Raw genomic sequence first — 13,547 nt, forward strand, 5'->3', positions numbered from 1 at the left:
AAAGAAAAAAACGATCTCCATTTTTAGTTTAAATTCGACTAAAAAAATATGACCAAAAGTCTTATTTTGCCATTAATTTCGGAATTTATAAGAATTATATATTAAAAGAAAAATAACAGGTCTACAACTGTTATATATTTTCTGGCTATATAATTAATAGAATCATACTATTTCTGTTTTTTTTTCCTGGTTTTGATATGATTCATATTGATTCACCAAAAACAGAAATATCTAAAAAGTTGTGTATTGTATTCTCTGAAAACAAAAATCCACTGGATTTGCATGTTCTCCCTGTAAATAATAATAGTTCGTTATAAATGCTGCATTAGAAATAAAAACCAAATCTCAAAAGGTAAACATTGTGAGTTTTCAGAAAATGGAAATAATAATATATTCTTTGTTACCAACTACACTACCTTTCAAACTTTTATGTATTTATTTCCTAAAATGGAGATTAAATTTTTGGTCCCCTTAGTCAAAATTAACCTCTCCCTTTAAATGTATCATTTAATGGCATAATTTATAACTAAGCGTAAGATGAGTAAAGTAGTCTACAACGGTTAAGAATGAGAGTAATGCGATTAAATTAAGAAAGGTATCTTTGGTCTTCGATCGTGCTCGGTCATGATTGTTCTCCGAAGTCCACGAGTCGGCGTGCGAATCGGTGTTTTGGTCTAAGACGGCCGTAATATGAAAGAATTATTAGAACAGTTTAACTTGATTTTATAAATGGGCCTTTTTATTTAAAAAGGTTTTTATACTCTGTTTGTGATTTCGGCTAAATATAAAGCCCAATGAAGTAAGCCTTTATAACTCCAACACATCCGTTTTCTTCCGTCTGGATTCATGGTTTTTGGAAGACACCAATATTTAGGTTTATATGATATATCTATCGAATCAATACAATAAAACTTATTTTCACCTCAGTTTTTGTATTGAATCAGATAATGACACATCAATTAAAATGAATACACAATCAAATTAAAACAATTAATACACGTGACTATAGATTTTCCATCGAAGGAATAAAAGTACTTTTCCGATTTGCGACTTTGCTGTTCATCCCATGGCTCTCTCTACGAATCTGAGCAGACATGACGTTGATGTTAGCCCCATCGTTGGTCGATCGGTTGTGGTGGATTGCTTCTTTTTGTCCACCATCATTACCAACGATGATGGATTACCAGTTACAGCTTCGTAGTGGTTCGTCTCAGCTCACTTTGATGAATCACTGGTTTCGATTTCAGTTAAATTTTGTGTTCTCAGTTTGAATTTAGGTTACTGTTTGGTTAAAATTGAATGTTTCTATTGGGTTGAAATTGATTGTTTCTGTTGTTTCATGATGAATGTAGGTTACAATTTCTTCTAGCTTGCAGTTTGGTTTTGTGAAGCTGGTCCTAAAACAGTGGTATGGATTTTAACTCGGCGATTGAGTAAGTACAGCGGTGTAATTCTCAGCCTTTGTCACAATTCGACATCAGCTCTATTTTATGCATCACTAGTTTTGATTTCAATTCAATTTGTGGTCCATTCTTTTTTTTCCTTGTTGTGTTCAACACTTTCTTGTGGTTTTAGACTTCAAAACATACACTTAACATATATAAAGATATTTATAAAATATTGGTGTCTACATCTTTCTCTTAAGCATTTACTTTCCCATGAAACACGTTAAAGTTGAATTAAGATTCTGATTACATCATTTATATGTGACAGTTTACATTATTGCTCTGTATTTACCATGTTCCATTGAGTCTAATGTTGCAGAAGATCCATTTAGCTCATATGCATCCTCAATCTTGTTTATGTTTGAATGTCATTGTTAAGGTCTGAGAAATATGCTCTTTTATTGATGCTTCAGTAATTATCTCTTCGTCATTGGTTACAAGTATATCTATTGTCTACTCTACAGGAGCATTGCATGTCTTGTAGAGGATCCGGTGTTGTGGAAGCTACAAAGACAGTTGAACTTGTGATCCCTGGGGTTTGGTTTGAAATCTTCATGCTTTTTCTATCATTAACATGGTTTTTGATTCTAAAACATATCAGTTCTGCTATGAAATGGGTTGCAAAATTTCATTCACACTGTTTACGTTCCTTTCTCTGAAAATTTGTGATTAAAATGATATTGGTCACATTTATTGTATGGCTGTCTTGTACTTTTATTATGGTTGGCAATGTGCATTTCCTGGTTAATTTTCTTTTGTCTGCACCTGGTATTTGCGGCAAATACTAAACAAAAAATTTAGAAATGTGATTTCCCGAGTATAATAAATGATTTTGCGGGACTAGATAATGATAATTTGGTTTTCGATGGCATAATTCTGTCAATCTCTAATTTACTTTCTTGTCTCTGTACTTGACCATAAGGGTGGAATCTGATGCTACAATCCCAATTCCAGATGCCGGCCACGTAAGATCAAGAACAAGTCAACCTGGGAACTTGTATATCAAACTAAAGATTTGTTAAAAACATCTTTATTTTCATCAAGGTTTGCTTGTATACATTTTCTGAGATATGCTTAGAGAAGTTTGAATCAAACCCACCTTGACTTTGATCAATTCAGCCTAAGTGATAAGACAATCAATACAAGCATCAAAGTCATGTTATAAGTCATATATTGACTTTGAATGAATTCATTCCAAATATAATTTACACCGTTGTTCACAGATTACACCGTTGTTGTCTCCAGTGGTCACTATATAATCAAGACTTATTTCACTCTGTAAATAGATTGTTTATGCTTCTTAAGCTTCATAGTAATCTTATATGTTATCATCGCTCTTGCCCATGTAGGGTCTTACTACATGTGGCATTTTCCTTTGATGACAAATATCTAATCTTCTTCTGTTCACAGGTTGCTGATGATTCAATTTTCACTATGGATGGCCCATATATTTATGTAGATGCTAACATTAGCTTTACTCAAGTAAGCACACTAGTGACTCCTAATTTTGGGTTATAAGCAGAGCAGTATCTTATATGTTTTCCCTGCATTGTGACACTTTGTGGTCAAAAGCCTTAAACCACTAGCTGATAAAGCTATGCAGTAACATAATTTAGATAAAAGTTATCTGCAGTCTACCTGAAAATTAGTGAGTTTTGTTCTATTCAACTGGTTTATGTGCCAAAATGTTCTATTCAGCATTCAATAAAACCAATACAATCTTCTTTTTTTTGAAAGATCAAATTATTTTAGGATAAAATAAAATAACTTATAGCAACATATTGTGGTCTTAGAATTGAAAATTCCGAATAAGATAAAGAAAACATAAAATGTAAGAGGAAGTTCAATTCCAGAGATGGCTTGGGAGCGTAAGTGGCTGACAATTAAATTAAACATAGTGCATGTAGTCCATTAAGCGGTAGATTTTCTTGTATATTTAGAAATAAAAAGGCTTTCTCTTCTCAATCTTCTCACTTCTTCCTGGCTAACGTTGTAAAGCAAAGACATTTGGGTCGAAGAAATTAGAATTGAGTGATTAATGTATGATATATGATTATACACTAATCCTGTAGATTTTTTTAAAAGAGAAGCATGTTTAATGGAGCATGACTTTAGAATTCAGATTTGAAACGACCCGACCCATTTTTTATAATAAATAAATAATAATAATAATAATAATAATAATAGTAATAATCTAAACTAGTAGTCTCAAATCCACTAGCCACCTAACCACAAACACACAACAGCGGATAAAGAAACCAATAACATTAAACCAATAATCCAATAACCAATAATAAATCATAATAAATAACTAATGATCTAAAACAACATGAACCAAAGAACCATCAACCTAAAACCACATTCTAATGAATCAACTCTAGCAATCTAGCAAGCCAGACAACAACCAATCGAGTCACTAGAACATCCTCCTCTTCATTGCCTTGATTCCACGATCACAATTTGCCTTTACCTGCACCACAAACACAAATTAACATGAGTATTTGATAAACACTCAGTGAGGCAATCCTCCCATCTACTGGGCTATACACACAAGCAATTGAGATACTCTAACCATCAAACAACAATCAACAAACTAGGAGCTGCATCGACCAACACCAACCAGGGTTGCATGGACCGACACAAGCTTGCATCAACCGATACACGATTAACCTGCATCGACCGACACTAACACTGCATCGACCGACGCATGCTCGACATTTCACGAAAACTCTAATTGCATTGACTGAAGCCTCCATATGGCATCGACCGATGTTTTAAGGTCAAATCGCGTCGTCCTCGCATTGCATCAACGACACACAAGGTGCATCGATCGACGCACATGTCGAGCATCGTTTTTCCCCGAAGCTTCTCGCCGGATCTTCGTTCCTAAACCATCAAAACTCAATTCCAAGCCACAAGTAAGTTTCACAAAGCCCCAAATAACGTTCTAACAAACTAAACAACATAGAAACAAACAGATCATAGAAATTTCAAGCTTAGATAAGCCATGGTCATGTACTCACCTTTGCCAACAAGATTCTGAACCTAAAACAAGAAGATCTACACTTCTAGGAAGCTCCTACAACGATCCCAGCTACAGATCTCTACACGAACAACCTCAAATCTCCCAAAAACCTCAAGAACAGCAAGAACTCCTTTTCTTTCTTTCTTTTATCTCAAAACAGCCAAACTCGTCTAATGACGACAAAACTCGACGTAAGGTTTTTCCTAACCCCAAAACACAGTGTTTAACTTAAGTCGAAACGCACAAACCGACATTGCATCGACCGATGCACATAGTGCATCAATCGATGCATCCCCTAAACCGGGATTCCGGTTCGTGGATGTTACAAGATTATATATGATTAACTTTTTTAAAATGAAATTCTTTTAATTTAGATTAGAAATCAAGCACAATTATAATAATTCAATATATCTAAAATAATTCTAAAAAGTATTATGCGGCGTAGCGCGGGTCTAACCTATTAATAATAAACTTAAAAGAAAGAAAAATCCAAATCAAGCGTTATGATAATGTTAACCTCAAACAATCTGAACACTTGAAGATAAAATTTGTTTTTGGTGATAATATATACCTACTACTATTTTGTAGATGGGTTTTCATTAATTCTTTCCTGATAATTTGTGTTGATCAATGTTGATTTGCTAAAGATGTTAAATGAACATTTAAAACACACAAAGCCAATAATATGAAACATTATAAGAAAATATATTTTTAAATATAATCGGGAAAGATCGAAATTCAAACAAAGCTCTAGAACATGTAGAAAACATAGTAAAGTAGTTCATTCATTCAAAAACAAAGTAGTGATCATCTTTCTCATGATCAATTTCTCGTAAAATAAATAATTTCCAAATAAAGTAATGAGAATTTTTCACTAAAAACTCAAAAAAAAAAAAAGGATCTACATAAGCAAAGTAAAGTAATTCATCCATTCAAAAGCAAAAAGGTATGTAGTTATAACTAGAAAATGTTACTGGATACAAATAGAAATTCTGAAGAATGTAACAGTAAAGGAGAAGGGTTGAAGTTGGTAAACCTACAAGGCTACAACTAACGACCAACATTATTATGTTCTTTCTTACTTTCTTTACTTTTGTTAAAACCATGATTTCGATTCCTCATCATTTACCAATAGCACTTTAGCCTCACATAATATTATCTCTAGTTTATTAGATACTTTGTGCTGAACTTGTATTTTAAATTTCGAATTGGTAAGTAAATTAGCACACAGAGTCATGAGACGTGACAAAAAGCCAGAAATTATTTTATAGGCTTTATACTGTCATGATAACAAAGAAAAAAAAACTCCCCGAAACTTTTCTCCTATACAAGATAATTAAGGAACCCTTACCGCAGCTCTCCTTTGATGCTGGCGAAGAAAATCTTTGCCGGTGTCGGGATTTAATCTGAATTTCTCCTCTTTGTTTTCAATCTCGTAGTCTAACTTTCTTCTTCCGTTTGTTTAAGTTTTTGTTCCCCTTTTATCTCTCTTTAACCCTTCTCACCCACTTACCTCCTTTAGACGATTTTCAATCCAAAGAGGATAGTTGCCGGCCGGAGTCTCCTAACTTTGTACCACTTCAAAACTCTTTCTCGGAGATAAGATCAAGACCCAAACTTTGCCAGATCTGGATTTCTGTTTCACCAAGAGGAGATCTTAAACCAAGTTCCTTTGATGGAAGGAGTAGATCCGCTAGGACCATCAAATGCGCCTTGCCTGGTGGAGTTGTCGACGGCGCACGACGGTCTCCTCATTTTGGTATCGAATTCCTGTACCGGAGAACTTAAGCTCCTAGAGCCCCCTTCGGATGCATCAAGCCTCGCTTTAAACCCCCAATCACCTTCTCTCCCCTCAATGGAGATGCTTGAGCCCCTGAATCAGACATCCACTAAACCCCGCCGCTGCGTGAACCCTCCGATGCCCCCAACCGCGAAACTAGGTTTTCTGCTGTTGGGCCCAATCTTCCTCGGCCCGTTAAGGTTCTTGAGCCCGTTACCAAAAGATGGCTTCATCGATCTTCCTTTTCTGTTATCCAGGTTTGAGCGGAATTCAAATCTTTTCCATTCTAGTCATTATGTGTGTGGATTTATGGAACCATTTGTTCGAAGACTGCATTTGGAAGGTAAATAACCATTGTTGCTAGTTTGGCTAAGGAATTGTATAGGAAACCTGCTTTTAGATCGACATATTGATTCTACTCTTGAGGCTAGAAGCTTGTATGAACTCGGCATTATGATCCAGACCATATGGCGCTGTGATTACCGATGGTTCTTCAGGCCCCCTTATTCCTCACCCCGTATGCTTATCGAGACCTCTAAACTGCTTTGTATCAACTTGTTGAAGTGTCCTCCTAAAAACCTGAAGTTCAATGGCATTATGACCTCATCTCCATGGAGTGAGAGTTACCATTACAACTATCAGCGTTTTACACCAAAGCATAACATCTTCAGAACCACCACCACCACCTGGGTTATAACCCACCGAATCTCTGCGAAGGCAATGCTGTTGTTTCTGTCTCTCTCATCGGAGAGCTTGTTGGCCCTGATTCACCTCTCAACGTCACAAAGTCGTATGACCGTGACTACTTTGTCAGCTATCGGATTCTTCAATGTTGATCAATTTTGCTTCTTAGCGACTGCCTCACAGCTCTCTTGGATTATTGCTTGATGTTTTCTATCTTATTGTTTATGACTTTGGGGAAAGTCTATCTTTGTAATCTTTTTATCCTTTTGAACTCTGGAATTCCAATTCCTTTCTTTTGTACCGTTTCTATTTGAATGAATGGAAGTTTATGTTTGTCAAAAAAAAAATTATAGGCTTTATCTCAAAGTATAATTTGAAAAAAAAAATCAAAACTTGCTAAGAATTCAGTGTCTCGTTTATTTTTCTTGGTTATCGATTATTTTTTTCATCACTAAAATGACAACAATCTATTTCACATCATCTTGACACAAACTATGTACAAGTAATTCATTTGAAGTAATCAATTTTGAGCATCGTGTCCGAAATTGGGTTCACAAACTCTTGTCATCTATTAATGAATCATTTTAGCGAATCTTTTTTTTATTATTTCAATCAACGAGATATTTTAGTGAATCATATATGGCATAGTTTGTTTTTACTCTTTGCTTTTTTCTTTTTTTGCCTGCTATGTGCAAGACACGAATCCTAACTTACATGGCAAACATTCCTGATTAAGTTCGATGATTTTCATATAGTCAAATGATAAAAGGAAATGAAGTGAGTTATCTCACCAAATGAGATGCACCATCTTAATTCTAAAGTTACCAAATATCTAGAAAAAAGGAGATAAGACAGATAAACAGTAAATTTGCCAAGTGAAGCTGGATCCAACGATCGCTGTCTTATGTTGCTTGAAAGGAATGGATTAATCGGGTGAAGTGTCAAAAAGAGAGAGAGTCTTCCAAGTGACTGTGAAGATCCTTAGCTTAGATTCATTCAATAGTCTCTTTTTGTTGGAACATATGTTTTCAAACAACCAACGTACACGTCGCAGTCTATATAATCCTTGTTTTACTATAATAAATTAATTACTTGCTAATTACTTTTAAAAATATGGTATCACCGCGCATATAAGAAAAAGAAAATCTCGCTTCAAATTTTAATATCCGAAAAACAAAAAGTGAAATTGTCAATTTGGAAATTTTGTCTAAATATTTTCAATATTATATTTGAAACCTTTTTAAAAAGAAGTTAAGGAATGGTCTGAGTTTTTACATTAATCTCCGTATGTAGCAATAGAGTAGAGTAGTTCACTCACTGGTATTTCTAATCGGTTTACAACATAATAAAGTGATTTAGTAAATTTTGTAAGAGAATCGATCTCTAACTAAAACCTACATGATAACTCTTCCTCGAGTGAAAATCACTAGACCAAATAGTATTTGTTTTGTTTTTTATTTTTGTTGATAACAGATATGTAAAGTTCAATTTTTTCAACAATATGAACATCGAGTAATGAAATAGAGTGACAACATTACTGTTATATCGATCTTTAATCATACAATATGAATATTTTAGTCAACTTATTAATTTTCTTAAATAAATATGCATTCTTGATGTCTTTTAATTAATCATCACTTGTTTAGAAACATGAGTAAGTTTTTTAGTTTGTTGTCTCGATTATGTGTTCGTAACTAATATTTTAAGTAAATTAATCATTTTTATTGGTACAAAAGATTGTATGTAGAGCTATAACCATCATAGTTAAAGCACACAATTAGTTAACTTCGAATTCACTCGGATTGTCCAACAATTGGACCAACTATAACATCAACACTCTATTTTTCTTCTTTAAATTTTGTTACCAACCATTAAGCCTACCATTTGCCTCTCTACCTTATATATGCTCAACAATGTCCCTCTATTCACATACACCAACTTGAGAGCTTGACCAGAAAAAAAATATATCAAACAGAAAACTATTGATTATATATATATATATGAAAAAACTTTTCGTTCAATATTCAAACATATACATGGCTACGTGTGTTTTGCATTATCTTCTTGTGGCATTTCTGATTGCCATTAGTTACAACATCGATGCAGCATCCGCAGGAATCACGCGGCACTACCAGTTCGATGTAATTATAAATTAGTCTCATATATGAGACTAAATATGTACTTAATTACTAAATATTCTCTATTTTTCTGTTTGATACAAATTATAGTTTTGCTCTCCGACAGATTCAACTGAAAAACATCACAAGGTTGTGCAAGACAAAAACAATCGTGACGGTCAATGGAAAATTTCCAGGGCCTAAGGTTACTGCAAGAGAAGGAGATAATCTACAGATCAAAGTTGTTAATCATGTATCCAATAACATCTCTATCCACTGGTAAACTACGTACTACTTGCTTGTAGTGATATTACAATTTCAACTCGAATTTAATTTCTTTGATTTAACAGTTTTAATGTATATATGTAGGCATGGTATCCGGCAGCTAAGGAGCGGATGGGCGGATGGACCATCATATGTGACACAATGTCCAATTCGGACCGGACAAAGTTATGTTTACAACTTCACGGTGACCGGACAAAGAGGAACCTTGTGGTGGCATGCACATATTCAATGGATGAGAGCCACCGTGTATGGACCCTTGATCATTCTCCCTAAACTCCATCAGTCTTACCCGTTTCCCAAACCCTACAAACAAGTCCCTATAATCTTTGGTAATATATTTTTGGGCCATCAATGTTTAATGGTTTTTAGATTTTGGATTTTGGTTTTTATTTTTTTATTTTTGCAGAAAGAAAAAAGAGAAAATATCTAAATGGATCATTGAAAAAAAAAGTGAGAAACAAAAATATTTGGCTTTTAGTTTCTGAGTGAAAGTTGGTGAAAAACTCCAAAAATCAGATTCCTTATTTTTTCTAAGACTACTTTCACAAAAAACTTGATTAGGTAAAATATGAGTTCTAGAATAACTAAATCCAAAATCTTGTTCTAAAAACCGAAAACAATCAAAGCCTTAATCTTTTTAAGAAATATATGACAGATCAAAAATATTGAACAAATGATTTTTTTTTTTAATTTTTTTTTTTAATTTTAACTTGTCTATAGGTGAATGGTTTAATGCTGATCCTCAAGCAGTGCTACAACAAGCTCTTCAGACGGGTGGAGGTCCTAATGCCTCTGATGCTCATACTTTTAATGGACTTCCCGGCCCATTATACAATTGCTCTACAAAAGGTAATCATCATCATCCTTTCTGTTTTTTATGTCAATGTCCAAACCAAGACGCCATTTTATGTTTTGTAACACTTGATACTTTTTAGACACATACAAACTGATGGTGAAACCTGGAAAGACGTATCTACTACGACTGATTAATGCTGCACTCAATGACGAACTCTTCTTTACAATAGCCAATCATACCTTGACGGTTGTTGAAGCTGATGCTAGCTACGTTAAACCATTCCAAACCAACATCGTGCTTCTTGGTCCGGGCCAAACCACCAACGTACTACTCAAAACGAAACCTAGTAATCCAAATGCTACCTTCTACATGTTGGCAAGACCATACTTCACGAGCCAAGGAACAATTGACAATACAACCGTTGCGGGGATTCTCCAATACGAGCCTCATTCGAAATCTTCTAAGAACCTTTCTATTATTAAACCATCTCTCCCTCCTATCAATAGTACAAGCTACGCCGCAAATTTCACAAAAATGTTTAGAAGTTTGGCGAGTTCTACATTTCCGGCTAACGTGCCAAAAAGCGTGGACAAGAAGTATTTCTTTACCGTCGGTTTAGGAACCAACCCTTGTCCTAAAAACCAAACATGCCAAGGACCAACGAATACGACGAAATTCGCAGCATCTATCAACAACGTGTCTTTCATCTTACCAAACAAGACTTCCCTACTACAATCATACTTCACTGGCAAGTCTAAGAGTGTTTTCATGACTGATTTCCCAAGTGCCCCTATTTTCCCATTTAATTACACGGGTACGCCACCAAACAACACAATGGTCTCAAGAGGGACCAAAGTTGTGGTCTTGAAGTACAACACAACTGTTGAATTGGTGTTACAGGGCACTAGCATCTTGGGTATTGAGGCCCACCCTATACATCTTCATGGCTTCAACTTTTATGTGGTGGGTCAAGGCTTCGGAAATTTTAATCCGGCCAGTGATCCAAAACAGTACAACCTAGTCGATCCCGTCGAACGAAACANAGCCAAGGAACAATTGACAATACAACCGTTGCGGGGATTCTCCAATACGAGCCTCATTCGAAATCTTCTAAGAACCTTTCTATTATTAAACCATCTCTCCCTCCTATCAATAGTACAAGCTACGCCGCAAATTTCACAAAAATGTTTAGAAGTTTGGCGAGTTCTACATTTCCGGCTAACGTGCCAAAAAGCGTGGACAAGAAGTATTTCTTTACCGTCGGTTTAGGAACCAACCCTTGTCCTAAAAACCAAACATGCCAAGGACCAACGAATACGACGAAATTCGCAGCATCTATCAACAACGTGTCTTTCATCTTACCAAACAAGACTTCCCTACTACAATCATACTTCACTGGCAAGTCTAAGAGTGTTTTCATGACTGATTTCCCAAGTGCCCCTATTTTCCCATTTAATTACACGGGTACGCCACCAAACAACACAATGGTCTCAAGAGGGACCAAAGTTGTGGTCTTGAAGTACAACACAACTGTTGAATTGGTGTTACAGGGCACTAGCATCTTGGGTATTGAGGCCCACCCTATACATCTTCATGGCTTCAACTTTTATGTGGTGGGTCAAGGCTTCGGAAATTTTAATCCGGCCAGTGATCCAAAACAGTACAACCTAGTCGATCCCGTCGAACGAAACACCATCAATGTTCCTTCCGGTGGTTGGGTCGCCATCCGCTTCCTTGCCGATAATCCCGGTAAAAATTTATGAATACACTATATATATTTTTGTTAATAACATGTATTATATTATATGCTTTTGAATTTAGTTGGTAACACAAGGAAATGACTAATTTCGAAATTTGATGGTTAATTGCATCCTCAAATTGTGTGTTTACTGATATATTATTGTTTGATGGTGATAGGTGTGTGGCTGATGCATTGCCACATCGAGATACATTTGAGTTGGGGTCTGACCATGGCTTGGGTGGTTTTGGACGGTGACCTTCCAAATCAGAAGCTCCTTCCTCCACCTTCAGATTATCCTAAATGTTGACCCTGACTGATCCAATGCCCCTGCCAGTGCCACGTCACTTTTTCTCTTTGATGATATATTCCATTCAAAGTAATATGTGTTTCCCTTTTTTTTTTCTTTTCCTGTTTAGTATTTTTGTGTGTTTCAATTGTAATCACCTGAGGGTTCTGAGTATTTCTATTTTTGTTTCCCCCTTTTTTTCTTGTAAGAAGAGTGAGTGACCTGAAGAACTATAGTCGCGGTAATAATTTTCTATGTACGATACTTTGACGCAAAATAAATAACTGTAAAGTTTAGTATCAACGAAAAAGGCATATTAGCACAAATCTGCAATGCTCGTGATTTATTTTTTTAATTAAACATAACGTTTTTGTCTATGATAATGACAAAAGATGGATGGAGTCGTTGAAAAACTTTTCATTGGATTCTCACTAGAATATTATTCCAAACTTTTCCCCTTAATAAAGTGAAAAGATAGATTTCATTTCATGGCACTAATGCCGACTAGTTCTTAAGTAGATACATAACTGTTAATTTATAGGAGTACATAATATAGTAATTTATCCTAAGTTTGTACATAATATAATTTAGAGATACGTATATTGATATTAACGAGTTTTTCATTTGCCAAGAGGGAATCTTTCTTCCATCAACGAGACAAAAACTCAGAAAGCAAACAGAAAAATACTGCCACCAAATACTGCCATAAAATGCAAAAAGGAATAGAATAATATTAATTAAAAAAGCTAAGAAAAAACAAAATTCGAGTAGAGTTCCAGACATTATTGGTGTTTGCAAGATCTACAGCATCATATGCCATTATTTTGATAATATTCTTATCATCATTATCATATTGACATTAACTTGACTCCATTATCGTCTCGTAATCAAGAATAAGTTAAAAGAAAAGCTTCAGATCTTTGACTAGATGATATGAATCATGAATCCATTTTTAAAATGATTAAGATATCAAATACAAGTTAGGAGTATTATTTATTTATAATAAATAAAAAAAAACATTAGATTGGAGAGACTGAGTTTGTTAAATTGTTTCAATGCTTTTCGAAGAGACCTTGAAAATGACTTTTCAGTGTAAAATCCTAACAAAAACACTGTACTTCATGATACACTAATTAATCTTCATGATATTATATTTCTATATTTTAAATAAAAAACATCAATAATTCTTAGCATAATCTAAAATACTTGCATCAATGATACATATACACACATGTCTATGATTGTGTGTATATATGTAGCATATGCAAGTCATATCATTGAAAATAGAGCATAGAAACCCTAAGTTGTAAACAAAATCTCTTCTTACAATGTACTTGTATGGAAACCCTTAATAATATCAAACTGATCTAATTACAAGGAAAAAAAAA

At 34.7% G+C, this 13,547-nt stretch overlaps 1 protein-coding gene and 1 long non-coding RNA gene across 6 annotated transcripts; both read left to right on the plus strand.

The window, feature by feature from the left end:
• LOC104700595 lies at positions 942-2,306 on the plus strand. The gene is made up of 3 exons (XR_753611.2): positions 942-1,203; positions 1,353-1,433; positions 1,910-2,306. It is a non-coding gene; the product is annotated as an uncharacterized LOC104700595 (long non-coding RNA).
• Positions 8,822-12,469, plus strand: LOC104700596 (laccase-2). 5 transcript variants are annotated; one of them, XM_010416133.2, is made up of 7 exons: positions 8,822-9,075; positions 9,179-9,330; positions 9,421-9,665; positions 10,057-10,185; positions 10,272-11,116; positions 11,767-11,881; positions 12,050-12,469. In XM_010416133.2, the coding sequence occupies exons 1-7, from the start codon at positions 8,935-8,937 to the stop codon at positions 12,178-12,180; spliced, it is 1,758 nt and encodes a 585-aa protein (XP_010414435.1). In that variant the 5' UTR covers positions 8,822-8,934; the 3' UTR covers positions 12,181-12,469. The 5 variants fall into 5 exon arrangements, with proteins under 5 accessions (XP_010414435.1, XP_019083076.1, XP_019083078.1 ...); XM_019227531.1 differs by having other exon boundaries at positions 10,272-11,056; positions 11,707-11,881; XM_019227533.1 differs by having other exon boundaries at positions 10,272-10,884; positions 11,544-11,881.

Source organism: Camelina sativa, chromosome 7 (genome assembly GCF_000633955.1).
Source record: "Camelina sativa cultivar DH55 chromosome 7, Cs, whole genome shotgun sequence".
Classification (NCBI taxonomy): Eukaryota; Viridiplantae; Streptophyta; class Magnoliopsida; order Brassicales; family Brassicaceae; genus Camelina; species Camelina sativa.